Below are 13,772 nucleotides of genomic sequence, written 5' to 3'. Positions count from 1 at the left end.
GTCACTGGGACCACTTGAAAACTGGTTGACACAAGCCAAAAGGGGACGATTATCAATTTCGTATTGCTACCAAATCTTAAATTCAGATAAAGGAAGAGATAATATATCTAAAATTGAATCTAAATGGGCGACTAATCTAGCCCCGGATCAGTGCGAGGTAGACTATATACAAGCATCAATATTAGAAGTTAGACGAACAACCCTTTCCGCAACATGGTGAGAATCCCACTTAAAACTTCTCTATATGACCTATATTACTCCTGAAAAGGGATCTAGATGGGCGAACTCCCAATTTAATAAGTGTCCGAAATGCTCACTGAACGCAGCTAACTTAAAACATATGGTTTGGGAATGTCCAAAACTGAAAGCAATGTGGAAAAAATTGGAATTCTGGTTAGTTAAAAGGGTTGGAGTCTCCCATCTGGATCTGTCATTTAGAAACGTAATATTTCTAAGAGTAGACTCTAAAATCTCACCGGAAAAAAAAAAGATTGTTAATGTTGCTATATTAGCAACTAGATACACTATTTTTAAAAAATGGAGAGAAGTATCTGCCCCATCTATTTCAGAGATAACCAACTCTATTAAAAAAACAATGCATTCTTGAACAATATAACACAAAACTGTATGACACAGATAGTATTTGTGGTTTTTTCCAAAAGTGGTCTCCATTTATAAAATCCTTGCCAAAAAATGAAATTGAGCATTTAATTTACCCATTCAGACACTCAGAATTAGTTATTTTAGGAACATGGTAGAAAGGGAAGAGGAATGGAAATTTACCCAAAATGTATTGGGAACCCAGAGTGGGGCAGAATGCATATACATGTGACTTTAATTATTTTTTTTTTTTTCCCCTCTTCCCCCCCCCCCCCCCTTCTATGTGCTAGTCTCTCCATCCTGGTTGTTTAGGGAGTTTAAGGAAATTTTTAACAAACAGTGGTGTACTTCTCTACATTTGCTTGACTATTATAAGTAATTACTAGGTTAAGCCTTAGAAATAATCAACTTCAGAGGGCCCTGAAAAGGGGCATGGGTCCAAAGCCGATCTGGCATTAGGTTATTTTCTTCTTGGTTGGACGCTTGCATATTTGTTTTTGGATATATTGTGTTAAATTACTTAGTAAAGCATAACGTGATAAGGTGAATGTAACAAATTTTTGTGTTAATATGCTGGATTTAAAAAAAAAAAAAATCAATAAAAATAAACGTTAAAAAAAAATAAAAAAATTGCATGCTCTATCTGAATCACAAAAGAAAAAATTTGGGTTCAGTGTCCCTTTAAAATCCAAGAAACTTGAATGCACACTATTTTTCATTATTGAGCCCTTATACCATATATTCTGAGGGGTAGTAAAAGGAATCATACAGAGGGCTTTATCAATAGCGCTGAGGGGAATAAAGAGACAGGTCTCTGAAGGGGGAAATCACTGAGGAGAAATGCAAGGAAAAATACATTCTTTTAATTACATAATTTAAGGTGGAAGGATGAGCTGATAATTTAATGAGGAGATATAAAGTTAAAGGCACAGTCTTGTCAAAATAAACTTTGATGATTTAGATAGGTCATATAATTTTCAATAACAACTTTCCAATTTACTTTTATCATTGGCTTTGTTCTCTTGGTATTCTTAGTTGAAAGCTAAACCTAGGAAGGCTTATATGCTAATTTCTTAGCCCATGAAGGCCGCCTCTTATCTGAATGCATTTTAAAAATGTTTGACAACTAGAGGGTCGTCAGTTCATGTGTGCCATATAGATAACATTGTGCTCACGCACGTGGAGTTACCTAGGAGTTAGCACTGATTGGCTAAAATGCAAGTCTGTCAAAAGAACTGAAATAAGAGAGTAGTCTGCAGAGGCTTAGATACAAGGAAATCACAGAGGTAAAAAGTGTATTAATATAACTGTATTGTTTATGCAAAACTGGCGAATGGGTAATAAAGGGATTATCTATCTTTTGTAAACAATAAAAATTCTGGTGTAGACTGCCCCTTTAAATATGGATTTTTGAGATAATAAAAAAAAAAATGACAAGAAATTCTTATATACTATGAAGATAATTTGTGTATTTTATGATAAACACTGTATATTATATAAAGAAATTAATTGTTCTTCTCATTTGCAGTCGCTGCAGTTTTCCTTCAAGGGATTATGAGTCCAATCCCAAACCTAGAAACTTCCAGGTGAGACACCCCCTATTAGCTAATATTATATGTAGTACCATATCTGTAAGTAGGAAGCAAGGAATATCTTTCCGTCTGGCTAATAAGATGTTGCTTTAATTGTACTTCTGTGTATCTTTTACCAATGCAGTTAAGAAAAAAATGATTGCACCAAAATGTCAGAATAATTTTAACAGACATTGTGTAATCCAACATTTTCTATAATATTCACAGAAGAGCAGCATTTAAACAAGCAGATTTAAAAAGATGAGAATATTAGCTGTGATACCTGCGTCCTACTATTACTCATTTTACCTGTAAGCATTAGCAGAACGTATAGTACTACTGTAGTACCTATAGTATCAGCCAATAAGCATTAGTGGGAAATATTTATCCATATTAGCATTAGTAGGAAGTACCTATAGTTATTTTAACAATCCTATATTCCATATAGCCTTGATAGATAGACAGATGCTAGATAGATAGATGGATAGATAGATGGATAGATAGATAGATAAATAAAGGGGAATATTGGTTCCAACGTGGCAGAATATATTGCTTTCTAGAAACTACAGTACTGAAATAAACTAAACCTTTACACTTATATCTTCAATATTTAAACAACTAATATCATTTTAAAATACATATTATTATCAGGCAAATCTGATATAGGGATATAAGAACGGAAGAGACTGTTGACATGAGATGCTGTTCAGATCTTAGTAAATGTAGGTGAATCTTTTGATTGAATTTTGAATATTGCCTGCTTTATTATTCCCTTACAGATAGCTGTCACCATCATACAAGCACAGAAGCTTGTTGGAGTAAATATTGATCCTGTTGTGCATCTGAAGGTTGGAGATGAGAAAAAACATACAATAACTCAGAAATCTACTAATTGTCCCTTTTACAATCAGGTGAGGCAGACAGTGCTCAGTGGCTTTGTACAAATGACTCACTTTCACAAACAACACTATTCTGACTAGCATTTTGCAGAAGAACAACATGCTTAAATTGTGCAAGATGCAATAAAATCTGTAACTTTCAATAGAATATATTGTCAGACTTTGTAAACAGGTGATCAGCCAGTACTCTGTGACTTAATAAGAAAAGGGGTTGAACTAAAGTGATTGGTGATTGCAAGGTTAGTCCCAAAGGAAATAACCTTCATCATTTCAAGGGAAATTAAAATGAAATAGTATTTTTGGATTGTTTTACTCAAGATTACCATTATAATGCACTTTGCAATATATTTGCATTAAAAAGGAACATATTTACCTTTTTTAACAGTGATATTGACACAGTGTGCATGTGCCTAGTTGTATACGTAGAGCTTAGGCAGCAACTCATTGGTGCATACACCTGTCAGTTAATGTGCCAAAGCATACTTACCGATCAGCTCCAAGGTCTGGACTAGGCACATAATATTATGTCCCTTTAACCCTTTATCTGAAGATAATAACCACATGCTCATAATCCGCACAATGGTTTATGTACAGATGATGACCACGTGTTGTTATCTTGGAGGAAGGCACTTGTGGAGATAATCAAGGCCCCCTGTACTTATAGCCACATACAAGGTGGCCAAGGGATGCTGGTAATGTCACTATGCATGGGTTTAATCATGTCACAGAGTCCAAGAAACCTGGAAGTGTCAGACTGGTACAGAGAGCTGGATGGGCTTGGTAAGCATTCAAACTCATTGATCTCAGCTTCCTTAAGCCCCCACCCCCAATAAACCATTGAAATGCAACAGTCTGCTCTTTTGTTGCGTGTCCTAGAAATAAAGGTATAAACATAATTAAACAAAAATACATATTTTTTTTTTTAGAAAAAAAGGGGTGTCCCTAGGCACTTATAATAGGCCATCAAAAATGATGTGCAAATACCCAAAGGCCCCTATTTATATACTAACCCCTTCTTTTTTACTATAGAGTTAAGAAAAAACACACACTATTGTTTACAACCTTAAATGTTAATACATTTTTTTCACACTTTTGTTGTAGAGAAATTATATGTGTAGGTTTCTCTATGATAAATGACCTACAAGAGCACTTAATGGAACACAGTAAACACTTGGAGATCTTGTATATAAAATGTTTGTGTAATGAGAAAAATTTCAAATATACTTTCATTATTTACAGTTGTAGTAAAAAGGATGTTAATTTGTTTTAAAACGTTTTGACTTGACTGGTAAATGATTCTATAACAAGATGACAGAAATGCAAAGTACAGGGAGTTTACCTTCCCTTTAAATGTGAGCAGCATCTGACAACTGAAAATCAGCCTCCAAGTTTTATTATGACTGTAACGTTAAAGTGGTAAACTATGAGTACCTGAAACATTCATGAAAGCACAATATATGTAATTATCTGGAAATATTTATTCTTTATATCATTAAATTATACCTCAGATCCTCCGCCCGTACAATCAACGCCATTCATTTTCAAAGTCACGTTTTTCTATCTTACAATCAAAATCCTGGCCACTGTGAAATACCCAAACACGCCCCTCTTTAGCTAAGCGCATGCATGTTAAATTGCATACTGATAGTCTATAAAGAATGTAAAACAAAAAAAAAGCTAGCAATTTAGGTGGTACTGACTAGAGGAATAAGAATTTTTATTTTATATTGTACTACATTTACCATCACACTAAGTTAAACTATATCTTAATTAAAAACATTCTAAAAATGCTTGTTCAGTCCACTTGCTGACACTGTGAGACTAATTTAATATAACAAAGGTTAGAAATGGAAATTGTGTCTAATTTCTTAAACCACATATATAATTATAAAATAAAATAAAATACAAAGTAGAAAATATAAAGTTAATAAAACTTTCAAGACATTAAAGGGACATGAAACCCAACATTATACTTTTGTGAGTCAAATAGAGCATGTGATTTTAAACAACTTTCTAATTTACTCCTATTATTAATTCTGCTTCATTCTCTTGGTATCCTTTGTTCAATGAGCAGCAATGTGCTACTGGGAGCTAGCTGAACACATAAAGTAAGCCAATGACAAGAGGCATGTATGTGCAGCCACCAATCAGCAGTTAGTTCCCAGTAATGCTTTGCTGGTACTGGGCCTTCCTATTTGTTCTTATAGCAAGAACAAACAAAGCAAATCAGATAATAGACATAAATTGGGAAGTTGTTTAAATTTACATTCTCTATGAGAATAATGAAAGAAAAAAAACATAATTTATGTAAGAACTTACCTGATAAATTCATTTATTTCATATTGGCAAGAGTCCATGAGCTAGTGACGTATGGGATATACAATCCTACCAGGAGGGGCAAAGTTTCCCAAACCTCAAAATGCCTATAAATACACCCCTCACCACACCCACAATTCAGTTTAACGAATAGCCAAGTAGTGGGGTTATAAAGAAAGGAGTACAAAGCATCAACAGAGGAATCTGGAAATAATTGTGCTTTATACAAAAAATTCATAACCACCATAAAAAGGGTGGGCCTCATGGACTCTTGCCAATATGAAAGAAATGAATTTATCAGGTAAGTTCTTACATAAATTATGTTTTCTTTCATGTAATTAGCAAGAGTCCATGAGCTAATGACGTATGGGATATCAAATACCCAAGATGTGAAACTCCACGCAAGAGTCACTAGAGAGGGAGGGATAAAAATAAACAACAGCCATATGCTGAAAAATTAATCCACAACCCAAAATATAAGTTATTCTCATGAAGAAAAGAAAAACTTAAAACATCAGCAGAAGAATCAAACTGAAACAACTGCCTGAAGAACTTTTCTACCAAAAACTGCTCCTGAAGAAGAAAATATATTAAAATGGTAGAATTAAGTAAATGTATGTAAAGAAGGCCAAATTGCCGCTTGCAAATTTGAACAACTGAAGCTTCATTCTTAAAAGCCCACGAAGTGGCGACTGATCTAGTAGAATGAGCTGAAATTCTCTGAAGCGGGGGCCTAATCCGACTCCAATAAACTTGAAGAATCAAAAAGCTTTAATCAACAAACCAAGGAAATAGCAGAAGTTTTTCTGACCTTTCCTAGGACCAGAAAATATAACAAATAGACTTGAAGGCCCCAATTTATCAAAGGTCTTGTGGACCTGATCCGACACTGCGGATCAGGTCCGCAAGACCTCGCTAAATGCGGAGAGCAATACGCTCTCCACATTTAACATTGCACCAGCAGCTCACAAGAGCTGCTGGTGCAATGCCGTCCCCTGCTGACTCGTGGCCAATCGGCCGCCAGCAGGGAGGTGTCAATCAACCCGATTGTATTCGATCGGGTTGATTTCTGGCGATTCCTGTCCGCCTGCTCAGAGCAGGCGGACAGAGTTATGGAGCAGCGGTCTTTAGACCGCTGCTTCATAAGTTGTGTTTCTGGTGAGTCTGAAGACTTGCCAGAAACACGGCCCTTCAAGCTCCGTACGGAGCTTCATAAATGGGCCTGGAAGTCTTTGTGAAATCTTAGTAGCTTAAATATAATATTTCAAAGCTCTCACCACATCCAAAGAATGAAAACATCTTTTCCAAAGAATTCTTAGGATTAGGACACAAGAAAGGAACAACAATTTCTCTACTAATGTTGTTAGAATTCACAACCTTAGGAAAAAATAGAAATGAAGTCTGCAAAACCGCCTTATCCTGATGAAAAAACAGAAAAGGAGATTCACAAGAAAAAGCAGATAGCTCAGAAACTCTTCTAGCAGAAGAGATGACCAAAAGGAACAATACTTTCCAAGAAAGTAGTAAAATGTCCAAAGAATGCATAGGCTCAATATGGAGGAGCCTGTAAAGCCTTCAAAACCAAATTAAGACTCCAAGGAGGAGATATTGATTTTATGACAGGCTTAAATACAAACTAAAGCCTGTACAAAACAGTGAATATAAGGAAGTTTAGCAATCTTTCTGTGAATGAAACAGAAAGAGCAGAGATTTGTCCCTTCAAGGAACTTGCAAACAGAACCTTATCCAAACCATCCTGAAGAAACTGAAAAATTCTTGTAACTCTAAAAGAATGCCAAGAGAATTTATGAGAAGAATACCATAAAATGTAGATTTTCCAAACTCAATAATAAATCATTCTAGAGACAGATTTACGAGCGTGTAACATAGTATTAATCACGGAGTTAGAGAAACCTCTATGACTTAGCACTAAGCGTTCAATTTCCATACCTTCAAATTTAATGATTTGAGATCCTGATGGAAAAAAACGGACCTTGAGACAGTAGGTCCGGCCTTAACGGAAATGGCCCAGGTTGGCAACTGGACATCCGAACAAGATCTGCATACCAAAACCTATGGGGCCATGATGGAGCAACCAGAAACACAAACGATTGTTCCATGATGATTCTGGAAATCACTCTTGGAGGAAGAACTAGAGGCGGGAAAATATAAGCAGGTAATAACACCAAGGAAGTTGCAGCGCACCCACTGCTTCCGCCTGAAAATCCCTGAACCTGGACAGGCATCTGGAAAGTATCTTGTTTAGATAAGAGGCCATCAGATTTATCTGTGGAAGACCCCATATCTTGAACAATCTGAGAAAACACATCTGGATAGAGGAACCACTCCCCAGGTTGTAAAGTCTGACGGCTGAAATAATCCGCCTCCCAATGTCTATATCTGGGATATGCACCGCAGAAATTAGACAGGAGCTGGATTCCGCCCAAGCAAGTATCCAAGATACTTCTTCATAGCTTGTGGACTGTGAGTCCAACCCTGCTGATTGACAAATGTCACTGTATGTGATATTGTCTGTTTGAAAATAAATGAACAGTTCTCTCTTCAACAAAGGCCAAAACTGAAGAGCTCTGAGAATAGCACGGAGATATTGATTGGTAATCTCGCCTCTTGAGATTTCCAAAACCCCTTGTGCTGTCAGAGATCCCCAAACAGCTCCCCAACCTGAAAGACTTGCATCTGTAGAGATCATAGTCCAGGTTAGCCGAACAAAGAAGCCCCTTGAACTAAACACTGGTGATTTACCACCACGTCAGAGAGTGTCAAATATTGGGATTTAAGGATATTAATTGAGATATCTTAATATAATCCCTGCACCATGGATTGCAGCAAACAAAGCTGGAGAGGTCTCATGTGAGAACGAGCAAATGGAAATGCGTCCAATGCTGCAGTCATGAGACCTACATTTTCCATGCACATAACCACTGAAGGAAATGACTGAGACTGAAGGTGCCGACAGACTGCAACCACTTTCAAACGTCTGAGATGGACACTGAATCTATCTGGAAACCTAAAAAGGTGACCCTTAGTCTGAGGAATCAAGAAACTGGTAAATTGATCCTCCAACCATGTTTCCGAAGAAACAACACTGGTTGATTAGTGTGAGATTCTGCAGAACGGAGGACTGAGCTAGTACCAATATCATCCAAATAAGGAAACACAGCAATACCCTGCTTTCTGGTTTCCATAAAGCAGGGCACCAAAAACTTTTAAAAAAGATTCTTTGAGCGGCTGCTAATCCAAAAATGGAAAAGCAACGAATTGGTAACGCTTGTCTAGAAAAGAGAATCTCAGGAACTGATAATGATCTGAATGAATCAGAATATAAAGTAATACACCCAGCAATTCAATATGGACCTAAAATGTCCTTGCTGAATAAAAGACAGAATAGTCCTTAAAGACACCATTTGAAAATTGGTATTCTTACATAACGATTCAAAATTTTCAGATCCAGAATTGGTCTGAATGAAATTTCCTTCTTTGAGACAAAGAATAGATTTGAATAAAAAACCCCAGACCTTGTCCGTGAAAAGGAACTGGCATGACTACCCCTGACCCCTGAAACTCCAGGTCTGAAACACACTTCAGGAAAGCCTAAGCTTTAACTAGATTTGCTGGGATACGTGAGAGAAAAACATCTTCTCACAGGAGGATTTATTCAGAATCCTATTCGAAACACCTGAGAGACAATACTCTGAAACCATTGATTTGGACCGAATTATCCAAAATATTCTTGAAAAAACCTTAATCTGCCCCCTACCAGTTGAGCAGGAATGAGAGTCGCACCTTCATGCAGACTTAGGGGCTGGCTTTTTGGTTTCTTAAATGGGTTGGATTTATTCCATTTAAAGAAGGTTTCCAAATGGAAACAGATTCCATAGGGAAGGATTAGGTTTTTGTTCCTTATTTGAAAATAAAGAACGAAAACAATTTAGAAGCTTAATATTTACCTTTAGGTCTCTTATTACCTTGGAAAGAAGAAATAGCAATCTAGACTTAAAAAGTCATAACAGCATTCCAAGATTTAAGCCTCAAACTCTTGTAGCTAAGAATAGCTATAGACATAGATCTAACATCAATCTTAATGATATAAAAAAATGACATCAGAACTGATTAGTATGTTGCAGAAAGCGAACAATACTAAATAAATCAGAATCCAATTCTTGTTGCGCTAAATCTCCAACAAAAAAGTTGATGCAGCTGCAACATCAGCCAAAGAAAATGCAGGCCTGAGACAACCTGAATATAATTAAGATTTCTTTAGATAAGATTCAAGTCTCCTATCTAAAAGAACTTAAGTACTATCTCCCATAGGAATAGAGGTACATTCAGCAAGAGTAGAAATAGCCCCAACAAGTTGAGGATCTTTTCCCAAAACTCTATAGAAATTGCTGGTAAAAAGATACAATTTTTTTAAACCTTGAAGGAAGGAATAAAATAAGTACCCCGCTAATTCCATTCCTTAGAAATCATAAGAAAAATAGCATCAGGAACGGAAAAAAACCTCTGGAGCAATCACACGAGGTTTAAAAAACAGAATTTACTAGTTCTAATATCAAGAGCACTAGTTTCCATGATATCCAAAATAATTAACACCTTTTTAACAAAGAACGAAAATACTTCATTTTAAATAAATAAGTAGATTTGTTAGTGTCAATATCTGAGGAAAGATCTTCTGAATCAGATAGATCCTCATCAGAAAAGGATCATTTGAAATTTCATCAACCTTATGAGAAGTTTTAAAAAACCTTTATAATAATTAGAAGGCAGAATAGCAGACAAAAGTCTTCTGAATAGAATCAGAAACAAATTCTTAAACTTTCATAGGTATAACATGTACATTAAAAGTTGAAGGAACAACAACAGTAAATGTACTATAAACTGATGGATACAATATCTGCATGTAAAAAGTTTATCATACAATGACATTCGTAAATATAATGCACTTAGCTTTAGAAGAACCGACATCAGGCAGCAAAGTTCCAACAGATACTTCTGAGGCAGGATCAGATTGAGACATCTTGCAAAATGTAAAATAAAAAACAACATATAAAGCAAACTTTGTCAATTTCCTTATATGACAGTTTCAGGAATGGAAAAAAAATGCAAATAGCATAGTCCTCTGACATAAAAAAAGGCAAAAGGCAAAAGCAATGGGGCAAATAAATAATGAAAAAAATTTAGAGCCAAGTATGACGCACAACGTAACTGAAATTTTTTTTGGCGCCAACCATGTCTGGAAATGACACACTCGAGTCACTAACGACGCAACTCTGTGTGAACCTCTGCGTCAACTATGACGCCGGAAATGACGAACTTGCGTCAACGGACGTGCCTTTCGCACCAAAAAAATTATCGCACCAAGAATGACGCAATAAAGTGTAGCATTTGGTGCACCCGCGAGCCTAAGTCAGCCCGCAATTTGAAACAAAGTAGTCAATTGAAAAAAAGACTAAACCCCAGGTAAGAAAAATATTTCTTAATATTAACTTCCCCAAATATGACAATCTGCAAAAGGAAATACATGAACCTGACTCATAGCAAATATAAGTACAATACATATATTTAGAACTTTATATAAATGCATAAAGTGCCAAACCATAGCTGAGGTGTCTTAAGTAATAAAAAACATACTTACCAAAAGACACCCATCCACATATAGCAGATAGCTAAACCAGTACTGAAACAGTTATCAGTAGAGGTAATGGTAAATTGAGAGTATATCGTCAATCTGAAAAGGGAGGTAGGAGATGAATCTCTACAACCGATAACAGAGAACTTATGAAATAGACCCCCGTTAGGGATATCATCATATTCAATAAGTGATACTCCCTTCACGTCCCTCTGACATTCGCTGTACTCTGAGCGGAATCGGGCTTCAACAATGCTGCGAAGTGCATATCAACGTAGAAATCTTAGCACAAACTTACTTCACCACCTCCATAGGAGGCAAAGTTTGTAAAACTGAATTGTGGGTGTGGTGAGGGGTGTATTTATAGGCATTTTGAGGTTTGGGAAACTTTGCCCCTCCTGGTAGGATTGTATATCCCATATGTCACTAGCTCATGGACTCTTGCCAATTACATGAAAGAAATGGGTTTTATATCCCTTTAATGCACTAGTGAATTTTCTTGTTGCAGTTTTATTTTTTGTCCCTTTATTTAAAGGGACATGAAACCCCAAAAAAATATTTCATGATACAGATAGAGAATACAATTTTAAACAACTTTCCAATTTACTTCTATTATTTAATTTGCTTCCCTCTCTTGTTATACTTTGCTGAAAGGTTTTTCTAGGTAAGCTCAGTGGCAGCAGAGAACCTAGGTTCCAGCTGTTGATTGGTGGCTGCATATATATATATATATATATATATAGATTGTGATTGGCTCACCCATGTGTTCAGTTGGAAACCAGTAGTGCATTGCTGCTCCTTCAACAAATGATTCCAAGAGAAAGAAACAGATTAGATAATAGAAGTAAATTAGAAAGTTGTTTGAAATTGTATTCTCTATCTGAATCATGAAAGAAAATGTTTGGGTTTCATGTCCCTTTAACATTATACAGTCAACTCTTCCCTAGCACTGATCAAATATGCAAGGGTCTTATCAGTACTGTGCAGGCATTAATCCCCTGCTTAAAAACCTTCATTAAAAATCATGAAATATCAAACTTTTCATTTTTTACAGTATTTCCTGTTTGAATTCCTGGAACCACGTGAAGTTGTATTCAATAAACTTATTGAGATCTCTGTAAGTATTCTGTGGGTTTGGGGTCAATAAATATTTCTAAATATGGTTATTTTTTCATACTTGTTAAATAGAATATTGTGTTCAGGTGATATGTGTTTAAAGGATAAAGGGTTAATATTTTAATGTTAATATCACTTACATTTCTATAAAGGGTTAGTTAATTAAAAAATAAAAGCCTACAATTATTTGTACACAATGCTTGCTTAGAATAGAGCAACATCTCATTTACATCTGGTTTTAACTGGCAACAGCAAAAGGAGACTATTCTCAAAGGGTCCAGCAAGAGCTGTGTATATGTAGTGTTCTACAAAAGAAACATTGCCATAAACCTTTTTTGCTGGTGTGTGCACCGTTGTTTCCTCTCTGTCTTCTATTTTTAAAAAGCATTTTCAGAATTAGGGAATGTATATGTTTTATTGTTTCAATGTTTTTGTCCAACATGGACTGTTGTGGACTGCTGTGCCATAGGAAGTACCAGTTCTGTGTCAGGTTCACATCTAACTCATATCTGTAACTGTTCTATTAATATGATGTCTGTGCTTGTGCATTAACTCATAGATATCTCTCATTTTAGGTTGTTCATGCTAAGAAAATCTCATTTATGGGAACACGGCTAGGGACATTTAAAATTGATGCAGGGACTGTGTATAACCAACCAGGTACTGAGAGAACATTGTTTAAATATTTATGTCAAAATCTACTGACATTTCATATGTTATTCTTGAATAAGTTGCATTGAATGTATCCACATGAATGCTTAGAGCAAGAATGACCAAATAATCAGCAAGATTACAAGTGTTGCGGTACGGCTATACCGCTGAAAAATTGGCCATTGCGTGCAGAATATGCAGGTCTCCCATATTACAAATAACGGCGATACACCTATACCGCTAGCATTTTAGCTTTTACGCAACTCTCCATTCTGCACTCAAAAAATGACTTTTGAGTGTGGAATTTTCATTGCGCTGTATTACAAGTTGTTTGGTCGGGCTATTACGCTAGCGTTATAGTTTATACCACCACGATCCATTCCGCGATCAAAGACTCATAACAAAAATGTTAGAAAGTACATTAACACTCATACACTACACTATTAACCCCTAAACCACCATCCACCCGCATCGCAAGTACTATATTAAACCTATTAACCCCTAATCCACAGTCCACCAACATTGCCAACTCTAAATAAACATATTAACCCCTAAACTGCCGACCCCCCACAGCACCAACACTAAATAAATCTATTAACCCCTAAACCACCGTCCCCCACATCGCTACTACTATTATAAAAAACTATTAACCCCTAAACTGCCACCCCCCCCATCGCAACACTAAACTAAACCTATTAACCCCTAAACCACCGTCTCCCCACATCGCAACTACTAAACTAAACCTATTAACCTCTAAGCCGTCGGCCCCCCACATCACAAAACACTAAATTAAACTATTAACCCCTAAACCTAACACATACATACATAGTAACATAGTAGATAAGGTTGAAAAAAGACTGAAGTCCATTGAGTTCAACCTATACAAATCTAAAATACTTACAAAAAGCTCCAGTTAATCTTAAATAATCTCATTAAAAGGTGACCCATTTAATACTAGCAATCATATCC

The 13,772-nt window shown here is 36.0% G+C and overlaps 1 protein-coding gene across 1 annotated transcript in view; it reads left to right on the top strand.

The window, feature by feature from the left end:
* Positions 1–13,772, top strand: part of LOC128663152 (fer-1-like protein 4) — a 284,642-nt gene that overhangs the window by 134,523 nt on the left and 136,347 nt on the right. Inside the window, exons 8-11 of the mRNA XM_053717349.1 lie at positions 2,129–2,186; positions 2,951–3,082; positions 12,091–12,153; positions 12,728–12,812. Of these exons, the coding sequence (XP_053573324.1) occupies positions 2,129–2,186; positions 2,951–3,082; positions 12,091–12,153; positions 12,728–12,812 (338 nt within the window). The remainder of the gene's footprint in view (positions 1–2,128; positions 2,187–2,950; positions 3,083–12,090; positions 12,154–12,727; positions 12,813–13,772) is intronic.

Source organism: Bombina bombina, chromosome 1 (genome assembly GCF_027579735.1).
Source record: "Bombina bombina isolate aBomBom1 chromosome 1, aBomBom1.pri, whole genome shotgun sequence".
Lineage (NCBI taxonomy): Eukaryota > Metazoa > Chordata > Amphibia > Anura > Bombinatoridae > Bombina > Bombina bombina.
This window is presented reverse-complemented; position numbering and strand designations above follow the sequence as displayed.